Raw genomic sequence first — 16,701 nt, 5'->3', positions numbered from 1 at the left:
AGGGGCCTACTGAGACCTGGAGCCGATCCTGCTCAATTGGTTCTCAGTATCAGATCAATAGGGATCCAAGGCCAGTTCACTAGAAAGCAGACATGCAGTGTCTGGTACTGATGATTGTCACTGGGTACGGGCATCGGATCCACAACAGTCTGGTACTGATGACCCATTCATGCCAAAATTAGTCCATAAAGGAGAGTCTTTAAATTGGTATTGGAGGAACCGGACACAGGTGGCCCCCAGGCAACCCTGGGTATATGCCCAGTTTTAAAATAATGCTGCTGGTTTAACTACAAATAATAATAATATTCTTTATTTATATAGCGCCATCATATTCCACAGCTTTACAAATCACATGGGACATATACAAATATAATATTACATTACAGAGCACAAACATTCATATGAAACAATTGGAATGAGGGTTCTGATCACAACTACAAAATCTTGAGCCCTTGCACTTACTGGACAATTTTAGATTTTTTGAGTTTTTATTTGCCACTGTATAGTTTGGAAGCTATTTAAAAAAAACTAAAAAAACATTAAACATCATTCCTTACCAATCCTTCCTCCGTGTCGTAGAACCTCTGAATAAGTTGGACAGTGGTGCTCTTACCACAGCCGCTGCTTCCTACAAGAGCCACTGATTGTCCACGATTGATCTTAAGACTTAACCCCTTTAAAACCTAAAAATCGAATAAATAACATTAATAACCAAATGTAGACTAAAAATAGGCATAAACACCAAAGGGAGGATTAAGATGGCCATGGGTTCTGAGTTGTATGAAAATTGTGGTCCCTTCTGTCCACATTTAGTTCTACAGTTTGAGGACTTTTGGATGACGTTCCAAGGTCCTGGACAGACCCTTTTAAACATTTGACACTGAGGAAGAGACAGAAGAGATCCCAACGATAGGGCTCTTGAAATTAAGGATGTAGGCCAAGACTTCAGCTCCATCAGATATTCAATTTTAAGACTGACTTGAAGCCAATAAGGGAATCTGTCAGCAGTTTTAACCATACAAAGCTGCAGACAGTGGGATGTATTGTCCCTGGAGATCTGTGTAATTATCCCTTTGTGTATGTTGTTAGTAGCAGCAGGACTGTGAAAAGTAAATTATAATCCAGCTCCGTAGCTCCTAAAAAGGTTCTGGGGTGTCTTTTAGCCTGAAGAGCTTTCTGCTCTCTGCTCTGTGCTGCTCCACAGCCCCTCCCCTCTGCTACAAGTAGGAGCTGTATCAGGATTTTGGTTTGATAGTTACAGCAGCCACTTAAAGCAGAGGGGAGGGGCTGTGGAAAAGTTCATTGCAAAAAGCAGAAAGCTCTTCATGCTGAAAGACCCGCCCAGAGCACCTGCAGGAGCTGCAAACTTTTCACATCGTAGCTGCTTCCTACTACACACAAACTTATCACTGCACAGATATTCAGGGTCTATACCCAACACTGTCTGCTGTTTAATATATTCAAAATTGATTCAAAGGAGATTTCACATTCAGATGTCCTAAATGTCTTCTCGCTGTGGGTGCCTCTATCATTAGGAATGGGTTCATGGGCTATGCTGAAGACCCTGTGAATGAAGTGGTGACCATCTATAAAGATATCCCTTAAAATCAGATGACCAAACCCGTCCTGTTATTTTATGACCTTCATTACTTACCTGGATGTCAGGTCTGGATGGATATGTAAATTTCACATTTCGGAACTCAATGTCTCCTTTTATTTTGTCCGGCTTGTACCCAGTTGTAGCAAAACTGTCAATCTTTGGCTCCTAGAAAAACGTTAAATCATTAAATATATCTGGGATAATTTAGACTTCCAAAATAACAGGGGACCCTCTAAATGGTCTAGGATTTTGATACCCCTGATATTGTTTGGTTTCACTCCTTCAGAGCGTGACCTGGACCTCTCATAGACTACAGAGAAGGTTTCTGGTAAGCTTCCTTATAAATGGCCTAGCACTTTAAGCCCTACATAGCAGTAGTTTGGGAGAATAAATCCTGCTGACAGATTCCCTATCCACTTGCAGCCCATGGCAGCCCAGGACGTGCCAGGCTCCGGGCGTCACATCCTTGGCTGCCTGAGGCTACAAGAGGAGCAAGGAGGTGTGGACAGGGTTGGATTATCACTGGAGTCCCTGCGTCAGGCCCCACAGATCTACCTGTTCCCTGGAGGGAAGCTACAATGAAAATTCTAATTTCTGTTCTTTCTATTGTATTTGTGAGGGGCGGATTACAGGATGGGTTTCCAGGGCGTGCACCCCAGGACCCCCACCACCTCTTTGCCCATAAATGGGCCCCCACCAAGCACAGGTGATTCAGGCAGTTGCATGGCCTGATATTTGTGTCCTTGGGACGGTGATATGATTGAAAGCTGTGACAGAGCATGGAGCAATAAGTTATTGCTTAAATTGCCTTGTTGGGTTTCAGTTGTAGTTTGGACAATTGGTCCATAAACTGTTTGGCATTACTGCTCCATAAAGTCTGATGTCGATCTAAGGAATCTGAATGTATTTGGTCGCAACATTTTTAAAAATCACATCCCCTTGCAAAACTTATATACCAGGACTGTCACTTACACAATCAATAATATTGAAGACTGAATATGCTGCGCCTCTAGCAGTGGCAAAAGCTTCTAAATTGGGTCCGGCATGGCCAAAACTGAAGGCAGCAATAGTGACGGACATAAATACCTAAAAATAAGATAAAAAATAATGGAGAAGAATAACACTTGGAGACACATACAAAAAGAGTTTTTTTTTTCAATGTGAGCAAATATTGACCAAAAAAAATGTTAAAAATGAGAATAAATAAGGTAAGAAATAAACATCAGTCCATCAAGTCAAACCTTTTATGTTCCGGGGCCCAGAAGTGCTGGGGGGCCCACATAAGGCTGTATCTAAAGAATCTATGAGGGGTGAGAGGAGCTTTATATAAAATAACCATATCGGGGCTGTTTGGGATGATAAACTAGGGAATATTTTAGGGAACAGGAGACTGTTTTAGTTTCTGAATTTTTTAATGCCGCCACGTGAGTTCACTGCAAAGGGGCCCACTGAGGCTCTGTCACCTGGGGACTACTGAAACCTGGATCCGAGCCTGGATAGAGTTATATAACAGATACTCTAATACTACCTCGGTGCAGTACAGACAGTCCCCGGGTTACGTACAAGATAGGTTCTGTAGGTTTGTTCTTAAGTTGAATTTGTATGTAAGTCGGAACTGTATATTTTATAATGGTAACCCCAGCCAAATTTTTTTTGGTCTCTGTGACAATTGGATTTTATTCATACAATATTATGCCCAAAATAAACACTGCTCAAATACTTACCGTCAATACATCACCAACAGTAAAGCCTTCCTCGAGGACCAGAGTTGTCCCATACCAGAACGCTAATCCATAGGAGGAATACAGAGTAAAGAAAGCAAACCCTAAGGAAACATTCGATATGATTGTCTTTTTGATTCCTATGTTCTTAGCTTGTTCCAAATTCTTTTCATATCTACAAATATAACAAAATCGGATTATTCAACTGGACGGTGTGCATTTGGTTAACAGCCTTAAATGTTTTGCTACAAATACAAAAAAATTAAATGGTTAATTTGTTTATTGGTTAATTTTATATTTTGGGATTGTGGCTTCTCCAAGTGAACTGGAGGTGTGTCCTCACACTGCTGTGCTCTTAATTCTCAGCAGTGAATTTCTGTTGCAACAAAGTAAAGTAAAAGCAGTAGCAGGCTTCTAGTTGAATACTACAGCTATCAGGCAGAGGGGTGGGTCATGTAGCATAACCTAACGATGGAGCGTAATAAGTTATTCTATATAATGCATGGACATTCAGTTTCCAGTGAGGGGTCCTATACTATCTATTCCTTATACCACAATAGGGGTGTGTTGCGATGAGGATTCTTTACAGTACCTTTCAGTTTCTTTAGGTTGTCCTCCGAAGGCTATGACAGTCCTTATGGCAGCAAGAACTTCCTCAGCCACGGCTCCGGCTTTGGCATAAGCTTCCTGCTCCTGCGTGGTGAACGCGGCCAATATCTGTGGAGATACGTCAACTTTCTGATTAGATCACTATCCTAGACCTACCCATCACTACCCCAGACCTACCCATCTCTACCCCAGACCTACCCATTACTACCCCAGACCTACCCATCTCTACCCCAGACCTACCCATTACTACCCCAGACCTACCCATTACTACCCCAGACCTACCCATCACTACCCCAGACCTACCCATCACTACCCCAGACCTACCCATCACTACCCCATCACTACCCATTACTACCCCAGACCTACCCATCACTACCCCAGACCTACCCATCACTACCCCAGACCTACCCATTACTACCCCAGACCTACCCATCACTACCCCAGACCTACCCATCACTACCCCAGACCTACCCATTACTACCCCAGACCTACCCATCACTACCCCAGACCTACCCATCACTACCCCAGACCTACCCATTACTACCCCAGACCTACCCATCACTACCCCAGACCTACCCATCACTACCCCAGACCTACCCATCACTGCACCAGACCTACCCATCACTACCCCAGACCTACCCATCACTACCCCAGACCTACCCATCACTACCCCAGACCTACCCATTACTACCCCAGACCTACCCATCACTACCCCAGACCTACCCATCACTACCCCAGACCTACCCATCACTGCACCAGACCTACCCATCACTACCCCAGACCTACCCATCACTACCCCAGACCTACCCATCACTACCCCAGACCTACCCATCATTACCCCAGACCTACCCATCACTACCCCAGACCTACCCATTACTACCCCAGACCTACCCATCACTACCCCAGACCTACCCATCACTACCCCAGACCTACCCATCACTACCCCAGACCACCATCACTACCCCAGACCTACCCATCACTACCCCAGACCTACCCATCACTACCCCAGACCTACCCATCACTACCCCAGACCTACCCATCACTACCCCATCACTACCCATTACTACCCCAGACCTACCCATCACTACCCCAGACCTACCCATCACTACCCCAGACCTACCCATTACTACCCCAGACCTACCCATCACTACCCCAGACCTACCCATCACTACCCCATCACTACCCATTACTACCCCAGACCTACCCATCACTACCCCAGACCTACCCATCACTACACCAGACCTACCCATCACTACCCCAGACCTACCCATTACTACACCAGACCTACCCATCACTACCCCAGACCTACCCATTACTACCCCAGACCTACCCATCACTACCCCAGACCTACCCATCATTACCCCAGACCTACCCATCACTACCCCAGACCTACCCATTACTACCCCAGACCTACCCATCACTACCCCAGACCTACCCATCACTACCCCAGACCTACCCATCATTACCCCAGACCTACCCATCACTACCCCAGACCTACCCATTACTACCCCAGACCTACCCATCACTACCCCAGACCTACCCATCACTACCCCAGACCTACCCATCACTACCCCAGACCACCATCAAGCAGTTCAGAATCGCATATATATACTTTGCATCCATATCCATCCAGGCATCTGACGGGAGAAGTAGTCGGGCAGGTGCCACCCCATTTGTTTCTGCAAGTGTCAACTCAGTAACCGATCTTGGCTATCTATGGCATTGTCTTCGAAATTTATGGAGCGCCTGCATGCAGGCATGGCCATAATCAGCTGAGGGGCAAAGGACCTTAAGTCCATAACGTTAACGTGTCCTGGGCTCACTGCGCTGAAGGCTTCCCAAGCCCTTCCCTAACTCAAGATACGGCTCAAGGCCATGACCATGATTAGTTCTGGTCATACAACCAGTATGACCATTCACCTCCAACCTGCTTTTACTGCTTGCCTATATAGATCTGTCAATAGAGATGAGAGGTTTGACATCAAAACAACTCAATTCTATGGAGTTGTACAAGATGACACTGATCAGAACCCTACCCTGTACTGATGGTATGAACAGTCTGCAGTTCTTCAGTGCTGGGATGTGAGAATGACAGAGTGAAAATCCTTGTTTGGTTTTATTCAGCTGCCTCATAGTCCACTCATCAGCCAAGTTAAAAAGCCTCCTTGAGACTGGAGCTCACTGCCAGTTATTGGTTAACCAACCTGTGAGGACGCTTCCTAATCTGGACTTTTAGTTACCTGACATCCCATTCGATTCTGGCCTATTCTCTATATTTGGTCCTGTTGAACTTTTGACTTTTGTTTGCCCTTTTCCATACATATCCTTCAGATTGTAGACTCACCAAGGTCACCAAGTTGAGGGCCATCATTTAGGTGGTTAGTATAAGTGCTCACCTACCCTTTCCCTACACTTGATCTTGATCCTACTTGTGGACTTTTCAATAGTACAAAGAATTTGCGGTCCATCCGAGCTGCAAAAATGAATCCTCCTTTATTGTAGAAACATTGGGGGTCATTTACTAAGGGCCCGATTTTCCCGACGTCTTACCCGAATATTTCCGATTTGCGCCGATTTTTCCTGAATTGCCCCGGGTTTTTGACGCACGTGATCGGATTGTGGCGCATCGGCGCCGGCGTGCATGCGATGGAAATCGGGGGGCGTGTCCGAACAAACCCGACGGATTAGAAGAAACCGCCGCATATAAAAAAAAAAGTGTCGCTGGACACGCACTTACCTTCACCAGGAATAGGACCGTGGACTCCGGCGGACCTTGGCGGACTTCAACGCAACAGCGACACCTGGTGGACGTCGGAGGAACTGCCTTAGTGAATCGCCAGAAGACCCGAATCCACCGCAGAGAACGCGCCGCTGGGTCGCGAATGGACCGGGTAAGTAAATCTGTATGTATAAAAGACAACTGTGACATGCACCCTCAGCCCACACGTTTCAAACGGTATACCCGTCCTTAGTCATGGTTCTTCAATAGCCCTGCATTACAAAAAGCACACTTGAATGGCAGTCAGGTGTACTTTGCTTCTGACAATGGTGCCCAGTTATTTGTTGGGGGGTGCCAAGAGTGAGAGTGAGTAGAATATGGCAGAACTCTGAGAACCTCCTATTTTAACATTGTCTGAAAATTGTGGATTTCACATACCTTTGACCAGAAAACAGCTGAGAGCACCATGAGGGGACTGATGGCCAAAATGACCAACGCCAACTTCCAGCCCCTATAAAACCCAACAATGAACCCAGCCAAGAAAGTTGCTGCATACTGGAAGAACATAGCGAGCTTGTCACCGATGCCTTGACTTATTTTGGAAACTCCCCTTCAATAAAAAGAAAAGAAAACACTTGAAATTACATTTTAATAAAATTTTATATACAAATTAGCGTTTTAAGTAAGACATATGTGTTTCAGACTAGAATATCTTGTGGCTTGTGTTACTTTGAGATTTCTCACAACAGGAGGACATTAAGGCTATATATTACTCTAGGTGTGGACCCCCAGTGTATTAGCATGTCTACCAACCATAACAAGGGAAGGGACTAAGGTTACAATAAGGGTACCTGCATTCACATAAAATATCCTCACATTGCATAACATTTTTCCCAATCTATTCCTCTGTCCTCAGAATGCAGCTTTGGATGCATAAAATTTCTCTGTTTTTGTTTGACTATTCTTGGTGTGAACTGTGACTAATGTTGCTGACTGTATTGGGACTGATTGCACCACATCCAGTTCCTCTGCAGCTCAGCGCTGGTTCAGCAACAGCATCTGTGATGAACAGGCTTCTACTTCAATCAGCTGGGGCTGAGACTTTCTGGCCACCTATATAGATCCCGTTCACATCTGGTAGTCTGCTGGTTGTATTTACTGCTTTGTTCCTTATTGTCTTTGCTCTTCTGCTGTTTATCTGGTTATTGATCTTAGCTTACGTAATCTGACTATCACTTTGTGTTCTGATTTTGTACCGCATTTGTTATCTCTGCTGTGACCCGGATCTCTGACCTCTCTTTTGTGTTATTCATCTGTAAGTCTTGTTTCGTGTTATCATTTTGGCATAGGGACGGACTGTCTTCTAGTTGTCCCGTATCACCTAGGATACGCTGAGGCAAGCAGACAGGTGACAGTTTAGGGGGTTTAGTTCAGAACCCGCTGTCTTGTTTCTCCTCCACAAAGCCAATCCCTTCATTACATATGGCAGGCAATGAAAAAATACCAACCTACTGTGAAAATGCTTGAAAGTCCAGGACTATACAAACGGCACCCTGACTTGGGACTAATCCTAAAGGTATTGTCTAAAGGGCCCCCGGCTTTTGACCTTTTCATTTTTGTACAGGGGTATAATCTTAAAAAAGAGAAACACTAGGTTGCTACTTTAGGACTAGTTTTAGCTTAGATGCAGCTAACATTGACAGTCTAGAAGCACAGCTGTGTGGCACCAAAGGGACAGTCAGAGACATGGCCAGGGAACAAGCCAAGGTCTGGGCAGGCAGCTGTATTTCATACTAGCATAACTGGCAAAGGTCATGACAGTTTCAGACATGGGTAATAAGGAAAAGGCCAGTCACACACTTTACTGGAGCACTAAAAAGCAGCCTCAAAGGGAACCTGTCATCAGGAGCCCGTTTTTTGGCATATAGGTAGCGGCGGGTACTCACTCGGTCAGCCTGGTGTTCAGCTCTCCAGCATTATTCACATCAAACCAGCTGATCTCCTGCCTCAGCACCGCATGGAAGAAATTCTGTCTGATTCTTTTAACCTGCCGGCCAGCGGTCAGGCTCCAGAGAGAAATCTGAATATACCCTGCAAGAATCGCAACGAATCCCAGGCCTGCGTAATAATAAGCAAACCTAAGGGGAGAAAGATATAGGAAATATGACTTACTAGCACAATGAGGATACTTGTGGTATCTGCCTATGTATCCAGCTCTGCATGTTTAGCATGGTCAAAGTGTTCCACTGAAATACAGACATAGGTGTCTCCATGGTAACAGACTACAAACCAGTCTTGTGTAGTCTGACCCAGCATTTTACTATCCTTTGTCCTCTTATTTTTGCAATCAAATATTATAAAGAAGTGCACGACAGATAAAGGAATAGAATGGAAGGAACAGACTACACAAGGTTTGTTTGTAGTCTGTAACTATGGAAACATTTATCTGCCTACATGTTGTAGACACTAAATTACAAGTTACTTTTAATAAAGGTTAGTGGCAAGGTTGCTGAAATTTCTATGGTATAGTGATAAAAGAAATATTAGTTAAAGTCTTACAGCAAAACCCAGCATGACAACCCCGGGGTATTTACTTATAGATGCAGGCACCATGACTGTGGTAATCTTATATTTATTATTCATGGCATCCTTCCTTGTAAAATCAACTTTTAAAATTGTACTAATAAGCAGAAGTACTTTGGGGTCGGGGTGGGGGATTACTTGACCCCTTCCAAGCCGCAGCCTCCCCCCAGCTCCCTCAGCACTTCCCCTGACTCTGTCTGCTGTAATCTCACACATTGCTAGGGGGAAGTGCTCTTACACAATGTAACAGTCTTTGAAGCTACATTAGGAGGGGCTCTGGTAACTCCCCCCAGAGAACTTCAGGTGCATTAGCAACATTTTAAAAGTTGATTTTAGAAGGAAGGAGATTATGCACAACACATATAAGAAGATTACTATATCATACTTGACTTTGATGGTAGATTTCCTGTAAGTAATATATAGCAACCATCTCAAAACTTGAAATTTAACGGGATAGACTTTTGCAAATATAACACAAAATTAATGCTAGGAGGTTTTATGTGGCTGTTTGGACAGAGGATAAATATGTCTCATTAATGGATGTCCAAAATGTTAGAGGTCACGGATCCATCACTAATTATCTAGTGCAGATGTCAACTAGCGAAGGTGCCTTTAGGTGACCTCTGGACTTGTAATTACTTCGTGGACATTTTGGACAGACATGTATAACCCTATTGCTCTATACTTACACTGTCATTTGCCCCAGTAGGGTGTTTGTGGTGTTTCTTTCATGCTCCTCCGTGATGTTGTCTAATGCAAAAGCAACAACATGTATTTCATATTATTTTGTTAATAACAATTACAGACATATAATAATACCCTGTATTGAGTATATTATGGTAATACTATTATTTTTCCTGGGACTGCAGGAGGTGGTTTTGAGTCCTTTCTGGAAACTCTGTGCTGGGCTGATGGCCGGGTGCCCATAGAGAGTGCTCCGAGTGCCACCTCTGGCACCCGTGCCATAGGTTCGCCACCACTGATATACGGTCATACATGTATTTGCAATGTATTTATGATGTTTCGTGGGGGTTTACACTGTTTTTTAGTTGATTTAGCAGATGATGGACTTTGTTGGTGGAGTGATGTCCACCATTGTAGCACCTAAAGGCTGAAATGGAAGTTCCCAGTAGAACCTTTATAGAAGGTGATACATTTAGGTGTTCTCTTTATTTCACACAGGCTGAAGATTCTGTAGTTGATTTCCTGCTTAACTTACGGGAATGTTTGACATCTGAGACAAAGCCTTCTGTCATCTCCCCAAAGACAATGGTCAAGAGAGGAAGACATATTCCATGGATGATGGCGGCTGCAGTCCCGATCAGCATCAGCAGCCAGTCCACAGGCTCAGAATATCGAAACTGAAGACAAATATATCATTAGACGGTCATAGTATGACACTAGTAACCAAATGTAAAAGAAAAGGTCAAGACTCCTGATACAGGCCTAGTGAACCTCTTAGTCATTTGTAGGCAGTGGAGGAGATGTATCAATCTATCTACCCCAGAATAGTGGAGTCATTTGTATCTGAAATGCCTTGCGCCACATTTATTGAGGGTTTTAGATCATTTTTAGGAAGTTTTCTGATATTTCATTTTAAAAAGGGGCGTTACCTTGGCAAAAGTGGGTGTTGCCATGAAAGAAAATAGCCAGAAAATTCAGTCTGTCCACCAGAAAATTCATTATTGTGGCGCAGTAAACTAGACCACCTAATAGGAGGTGCAGAATACGACGCAGCTGATTTATACTGCGCCAGATTATTTTTTCAGCATCAGATTATTTATTCAGTATCAGGCACAATGGGGGTAATTTACTAAGGGCCCAATTCGCATTTTCCCGACGTGTTACCCGAATATTTCCGATTTGCGCCAATTTTCCTTGAATTGCCTCGGGTTTTGGGCGCACGCGATCGGATTGTGGCGCATCGGCGCCGGTGTGCACGCGACGGAAATCGGGGGGCGTGGCCGAACGAAAACTCGAGGGATTCGAAGAAACCGCCACTTTTTAAAAAAAAAGTGGCGTTGGACACGCGCTTAGCTGCACCCGGCCCGGCTTGGTGTACTTCAGTGCATTCATTAATCATTGGGGCAGATTTACTTACCCGGTCCATTCGCGATCCAGCGGCGCGTTCTGCATGGAGGATTCGGGTCTTCCGGCGATTCACTAAGGCAGTTCCTCCGATGTCCACCAGGTGGCGCTGCTGCGCTGAAGTCCATCGGAATGATGGACTTCAGCGCAGCAGCGCCACCTGGTGGACATCGGAGGAACTGCCTTAGTGAATCGCCGGAAGACCCGAATCCTCCATGCAGAACGCGCCGCTGGATCGCGAATGGACCGGGTAAGTAAATCTGCCCCAATGATTAATGAACTGTCTAGTTCTATACTGCATTGGTCTAACGTGCGACACATTGCTACATCTCCCCAATTGTATTCTATTCTTATCTATTGTATTCTTACCCTGTGGATAAAAACCCTGTTTATCCCTTTCAGAATTTCACATGTATCTTTTTGTGCATGAATGGGGTTTTTACAACTGCTGCATGTCATTTGTTTAAAGAAAATCTATCAAAAACCACCATGATAAACTAGGGACATTACTCATAGATCCAGGCACCGGGGCTGTGATAATCTTCTTATATTTGTTATCCATGGCCTCCTTCCTTCTAAAATCAACTTTTAAAATTATTCTAATGAGTCTGAAGGTCTATGGCAAAGCCCCTCTGTGCTGCAGACTGAGAGACTCTGGAAACACCCACCAGAGCCCTTCAGGCTCATTAGAATAATTGTAAAAGTTGATTTTCAAATGAAGGATGCCATGGATAACAAATATTAAAAAGATTCCCACAGTCCTGGTGCCTGGGTCTATAAGTAATGTCCCTGGTTTATCATCATGGATTTTCATGGTAGATTTCCTTTAAGATAGAAAAATATTAGATTGGGGCTTTCTTGCAACAAATCAGGGGGGCAGCCGTTGGATGATCCGACTGATTTGGACTGAGTGCAGGATTATGTCGCAAGCCCAAGCACTTATATACACCGGGAAGAAGAAGGTGAACTCCGGCGGACCTGAGCGGGGAAGCGACACATGCAGGATATCGGGCGCACAATCTTAGTGAATCGCAGCACAGGGCATTATACACAGACAATGCACTTTCTGTGAACTCTGCGGACCAGGTAATATACTGCTGTGTGCCCTCTCTGGAAGGATCTGCTCTTCTTTTAGGTTCTCATGCTTCTTAGCATAATTTATAAAGCCTTTTTTTCTTAAGAACAGGGGAATGCAGCAGCATATTTGATTTGGGACATTCACATAAATTTGATTTATGGTACTATTACATTGTGCCGTATTATGTTCTTACCATGGTGAGTAGACCAACCATTTTGGTCTTTTCTTTTTTCTTTTTATTGGCTTTAGAGCCTTTCTTCTCCCTAAAATGAAAATAATCGGTTGCAACCTTAATACAGAGCTTTAGTGTTGGCCTAACTACAAGGGTGGCAGCTGTTGTATTTGCGACATGTTCCATAAGCTGTGCTCTATAGGCCATTTTCTAAACACTTTTAATTTCTGGCAGTTAAAGTAACATAAATTCTTCACCATCTCTCCGCACTGAGATTTATGATGCATAAGCTGCAGGATGTTTCTGCTCTGCTGTGACATTTTTATCCTTTTAATGCTAATAGAAGCCTAAAATTTTTTGCATCAGGGCCCATTACTACACCATTGTAGTATAAAGATGCGATATGTGTAATGACTACATAACACGCCAACATAACTAAGGCAGTGCTCTCAACTGAAACACAGTGACCTGAATGAACCTGGGCCATTCTGTAGTAAGAAAAACATTTGTGTCGTCTGCCAGCATTGCATAAGCATCATTAAAGTTAAATACAATATAATATGCCATGTAATGATTAATCCCCAAAGGCTAAAGGTACTTGTGGTTCTTACACTGTGAACTAGAAGGAAAAATCTTTAGCTGAAAGGAGTCCATCAACAAGCAGGCAACCTGCCTCTACCGTTATAACTCCATGTATATCTATGGCAGGGGTCTCAAACTCGCGGCCCGCGGGCCAACTGCGGCCCGCGGGACAATATTTTGCGGCCCCCACCTCCATAGCCGGTAAGTCTTTGCTGCATATTGCAGCAAAGGCTTACCGGTAACACCCGCGATCGGTGCTAGTACCGATCGCGGGTGTTTTCACAGCGATGGCTGCCGGCAAAGCTGCCGGCAGCCTCAAACAGATAGCGGCGCATGGGCGCCGCCATCTTACCTGGGATCGCCGCTCCCCGTGACGTCATCGGGGGGCGGCGATCCGTCTCCATGGTAGCCTCGGGTCTTCCGAAGACCCGAGGCTATTTCGTTTTAACCCCTTCATTACAATGTGCTGATAGCACATTGTAATGAATGAGGAGGAAAATCCCCATATATTGCCATACTGTAGTATGGCAGTATATGATAGGATCGATCAGACAACCTAGGGTTAAAGTACCCTAGGGAGTCTGAAAAATAGTATAAATAAAAATACAAAAAAGTTAAAAAAAAAAAAATGATAATAAAAAAACCTAAAATTTCAAATCACCCCCCTTTCCCTAGAACTGACATAAATATAAATAAACAGTAAAAATCATAAACACATCAGGTATCGACGCGTCCGAAAATGCCCGATCTATCAAAATATGATAACGTTTTTTCAATGCGTTTAACCCCGTAACGGAAAATAGCGCCCAAAGTCGAAAATGGCACTTTTTTGCCATTTTGAAAAATATAAAAAATCTATAAAAAGTGATCAACAGGTCGTACAGTCCTAAAAATGATATAATTGAAAATATTATCAAATTTCGCAAAAAATGACACCACCCACAGCTCCGTACACCAAAGTATGAAAAAGTTATTAGCGCCAGAAGTTGGCAAAATCAAAAAAATAATTTTTGTACAGGAGGTTTTAATTTTTGTAAAAAACATTATAAACCTATAACAAATTTGGTATCCCCTTAATCGTACCGACCCAAAGAATAAAGTAGACATGTCATTTGGGGCGCTCAGTGAAAGACGTAATATCCAAGCCCACAAGAAAATGGCGCAAATGCGTTTTTTTCATCATTTTCATTGCATTTGGAATTTTTTTCCCGCTTCCAAGTACATGGCATGGAATATTAAATACAATCACTATGAAGTGCAATTTGTTACGCAGAAAACAAGCCGTCAGACAGCTCTTTACGTGTAAAAATAAAAAAGTTATAGATTTTTGAAGGTGGGGAGTGAAAAATGGACATGAAAAAACAGGAAAGGGCCCGTAACCGGTTAATCCCCTTCCCTCCGGTACTTGAAGAAGATGAAGTCGCCGCTCTGAACGCACTTGGTGCAGGTCAGAGCGGCGACTTCATCTTCTTCGATGGGAGGCAAGTACCGGGGGGGGAGGGGGGGATGGAGTGTCCTGGGCTCAGTGCGGTAGGAGCTTGGGACCCCTCGGTGCACAGGACGCGTTCATAGAGAAAACACGTCTCCCCGCTCGGGGCTTTCCTTGCGCTGGGAGACGCCATGACATTTGAATCTGAATAATGATATTTTGTAAGCGCATTTTGTGTGGAAAACTTGATGCGGCCCAGCCTTACCCAGAATCTACCTCCAGCGGCCCCCAGGTAAATTGAGTTTGAGACCCCTGATCTATGGTAATCAGCATCACTTACATCCAATCACTGAAGAGTATCCTTAGAATTCCTAGATATTTGGTCATGAAATGTATTGTCTATAGAATATTGCAACCAAGATGTAACTAACAAGTAAAGTAGGCAGTGAGTTTCATGTCTTCTACCTTCTGCCTGTGTATCCTGGTCTTTATTGAATTTCATGGGCGCCCTAATGCACCGCCTGACAGTATCACAAGCTGGCTGTGCTGCAGAGGTTAACATCACTACCAGTGTTGGACTGGCCCACCAGAGCATCAGAGAATCCTCCGGTGGGCCCCAGGTTTTAACCCTTTATAATGGGCCCCAAAGATCTTCATTTGGAATGTTAATAGAGTAATCATTGGATATTATGATCTATTTCATATAGGACGATTCCAATATATTATAGATTATTAGATCTTTTGATGATACATCCTACATGATATTATTTTTTTATGGTATTTTATGGTTGAAGGGTGGGCCCTCAAGATCACCACCTCGGGTAGGCCCAACACATGCCAGTCCGAAGCTGATCATTACCCTATCATCACTGTGTTGTATGTGGAAGGCCCTGGTTCATCCATGACCTGAAAGACTGCCGACCACCAGTTGGGTTCTATCTCCTATCCCATTCTACGCCTAATCCTGCAAGGACCATGGCCAAAGTTTGCAGCACATAAAGATACTTTTAGGTCTCATAGAAATCTAGAAGACATTTAAAACAACCAATGACAAGGGACCAGGCCTCATATACCTCTGCAGAGCCAAAACGGAGGAAGATATATATATATATATATATATATATATATATATATATATATATATATATATATATCTGTAAGAATTTGACGTGAAGTTCTATTAAAACAATCAATAACTATGGTAATAATTTTGAGTGATATCACCTGGAGGCACTGGGGTCTTCTATGGTCATTCCATCTTCTCCATTGCGCATATTATCCAGGCTCACCCCATTTACTTCAATATCTTTTGCCATTTTCAAACTTGATCAAGGCAAGGTATCTGCCATACAATTAGTACAAAGTCATATTGTTAGATGAGTTCTGCTTCATAAATTGAATTGAACGTTTATAGTTAAGGGCTGTTTCAACAGAGTAGATTTCTTTTTTCATAGCGGTGGCCATCTAATGGCAGAAGGACCTAAAGTTTGCATAACACAGGAGTCCAGTTTGTACATGGTAGTAACACTTTTTCTGGATATTATGTCACATATAACCTACAGCTTTCACCTCTTACATTACTCTTAAGGCTTCTGGATGAAGCTTTAGCTGCCCCTCCCCTCTCCATGGAACTTCAATGTATTCAGATACCTTAGCAAGCTTCTGTCCTCCCTGTGCTGATGTGGGCAGACTTAGCTGCTGTGAATCCCTAATCCCCCTCCCCTCTCCATAGAATCTTGATGTAATCCGATACTTTAGCAAGCTTCTGTCTGATATCGGCAGTCCTCCCTATGCTGATGGGTGGAGACTTAGCTACTGTGACTCACTGATCCCCCTCCCCTCTCCATAGAATACTTGATGTAATCCGATAATTTAGCAAGCTTCTGTCTTTTATTGGCAGTCCTCCCTGTGCTGATAGGTGGAGACTAAGCTGCTGTGACTCAATGATCCCCCTCCCCTCTCCATAGAATCTTGATGTAATCCGATACCTTAGCAAGCTTCTGTCTTATATCAGCAGCCCTCCCTATGCTGATGGGTGGAGACTTAGCTGCTGTGACTCACTGATCCCCCTCCCCTCTCCATAGAATCTAGAGAGCTTCTGTCTGATCTCTGCAGTCCTC

The 16,701-nt window shown here is 43.8% G+C and overlaps 1 protein-coding gene across 4 annotated transcripts in view; it reads right to left on the bottom strand.

The window, feature by feature from the left end:
* The window catches only part of ABCB1 (ATP binding cassette subfamily B member 1), a 207,857-nt gene that overhangs the window by 14,430 nt on the left and 176,726 nt on the right, over positions 1–16,701 (bottom strand). Inside the window, exons 2-12 of one of the 4 annotated variants that reach the window (XM_072154257.1) lie at positions 15,806–15,923; positions 12,592–12,661; positions 10,452–10,593; positions 9,922–9,982; positions 8,596–8,787; positions 7,088–7,259; positions 3,914–4,038; positions 3,325–3,496; positions 2,573–2,686; positions 1,655–1,765; positions 558–683 (exon numbers count right to left, since the gene is read on the bottom strand). The exons of 1 other annotated variant lie outside the window; for it this stretch is intronic. In XM_072154257.1, the coding sequence (XP_072010358.1) occupies positions 558–683; positions 1,655–1,765; positions 2,573–2,686; positions 3,325–3,496; positions 3,914–4,038; positions 7,088–7,259; positions 8,596–8,787; positions 9,922–9,982; positions 10,452–10,593; positions 12,592–12,661; positions 15,806–15,897 (1,377 nt within the window). In that variant the 5' untranslated portion in view covers positions 15,898–15,923. The remainder of the gene's footprint in view (positions 1–557; positions 684–1,654; positions 1,766–2,572; positions 2,687–3,324; positions 3,497–3,913; positions 4,039–7,087; positions 7,260–8,595; positions 8,788–9,921; positions 9,983–10,451; positions 10,594–12,591; positions 12,662–15,805; positions 15,924–16,701) is intronic. 2 more of the 4 variants (XM_072154261.1, XM_072154262.1) reach the window with 2 other exon arrangements.

Source organism: Engystomops pustulosus, chromosome 5 (genome assembly GCF_040894005.1).
Source record: "Engystomops pustulosus chromosome 5, aEngPut4.maternal, whole genome shotgun sequence".
Taxonomy (NCBI): Eukaryota; Metazoa; Chordata; class Amphibia; order Anura; family Leptodactylidae; genus Engystomops; species Engystomops pustulosus.
The sequence above is the reverse complement of the archived record's forward strand: the minus strand, read 5'-3'. Positions and strand labels throughout refer to the sequence as shown.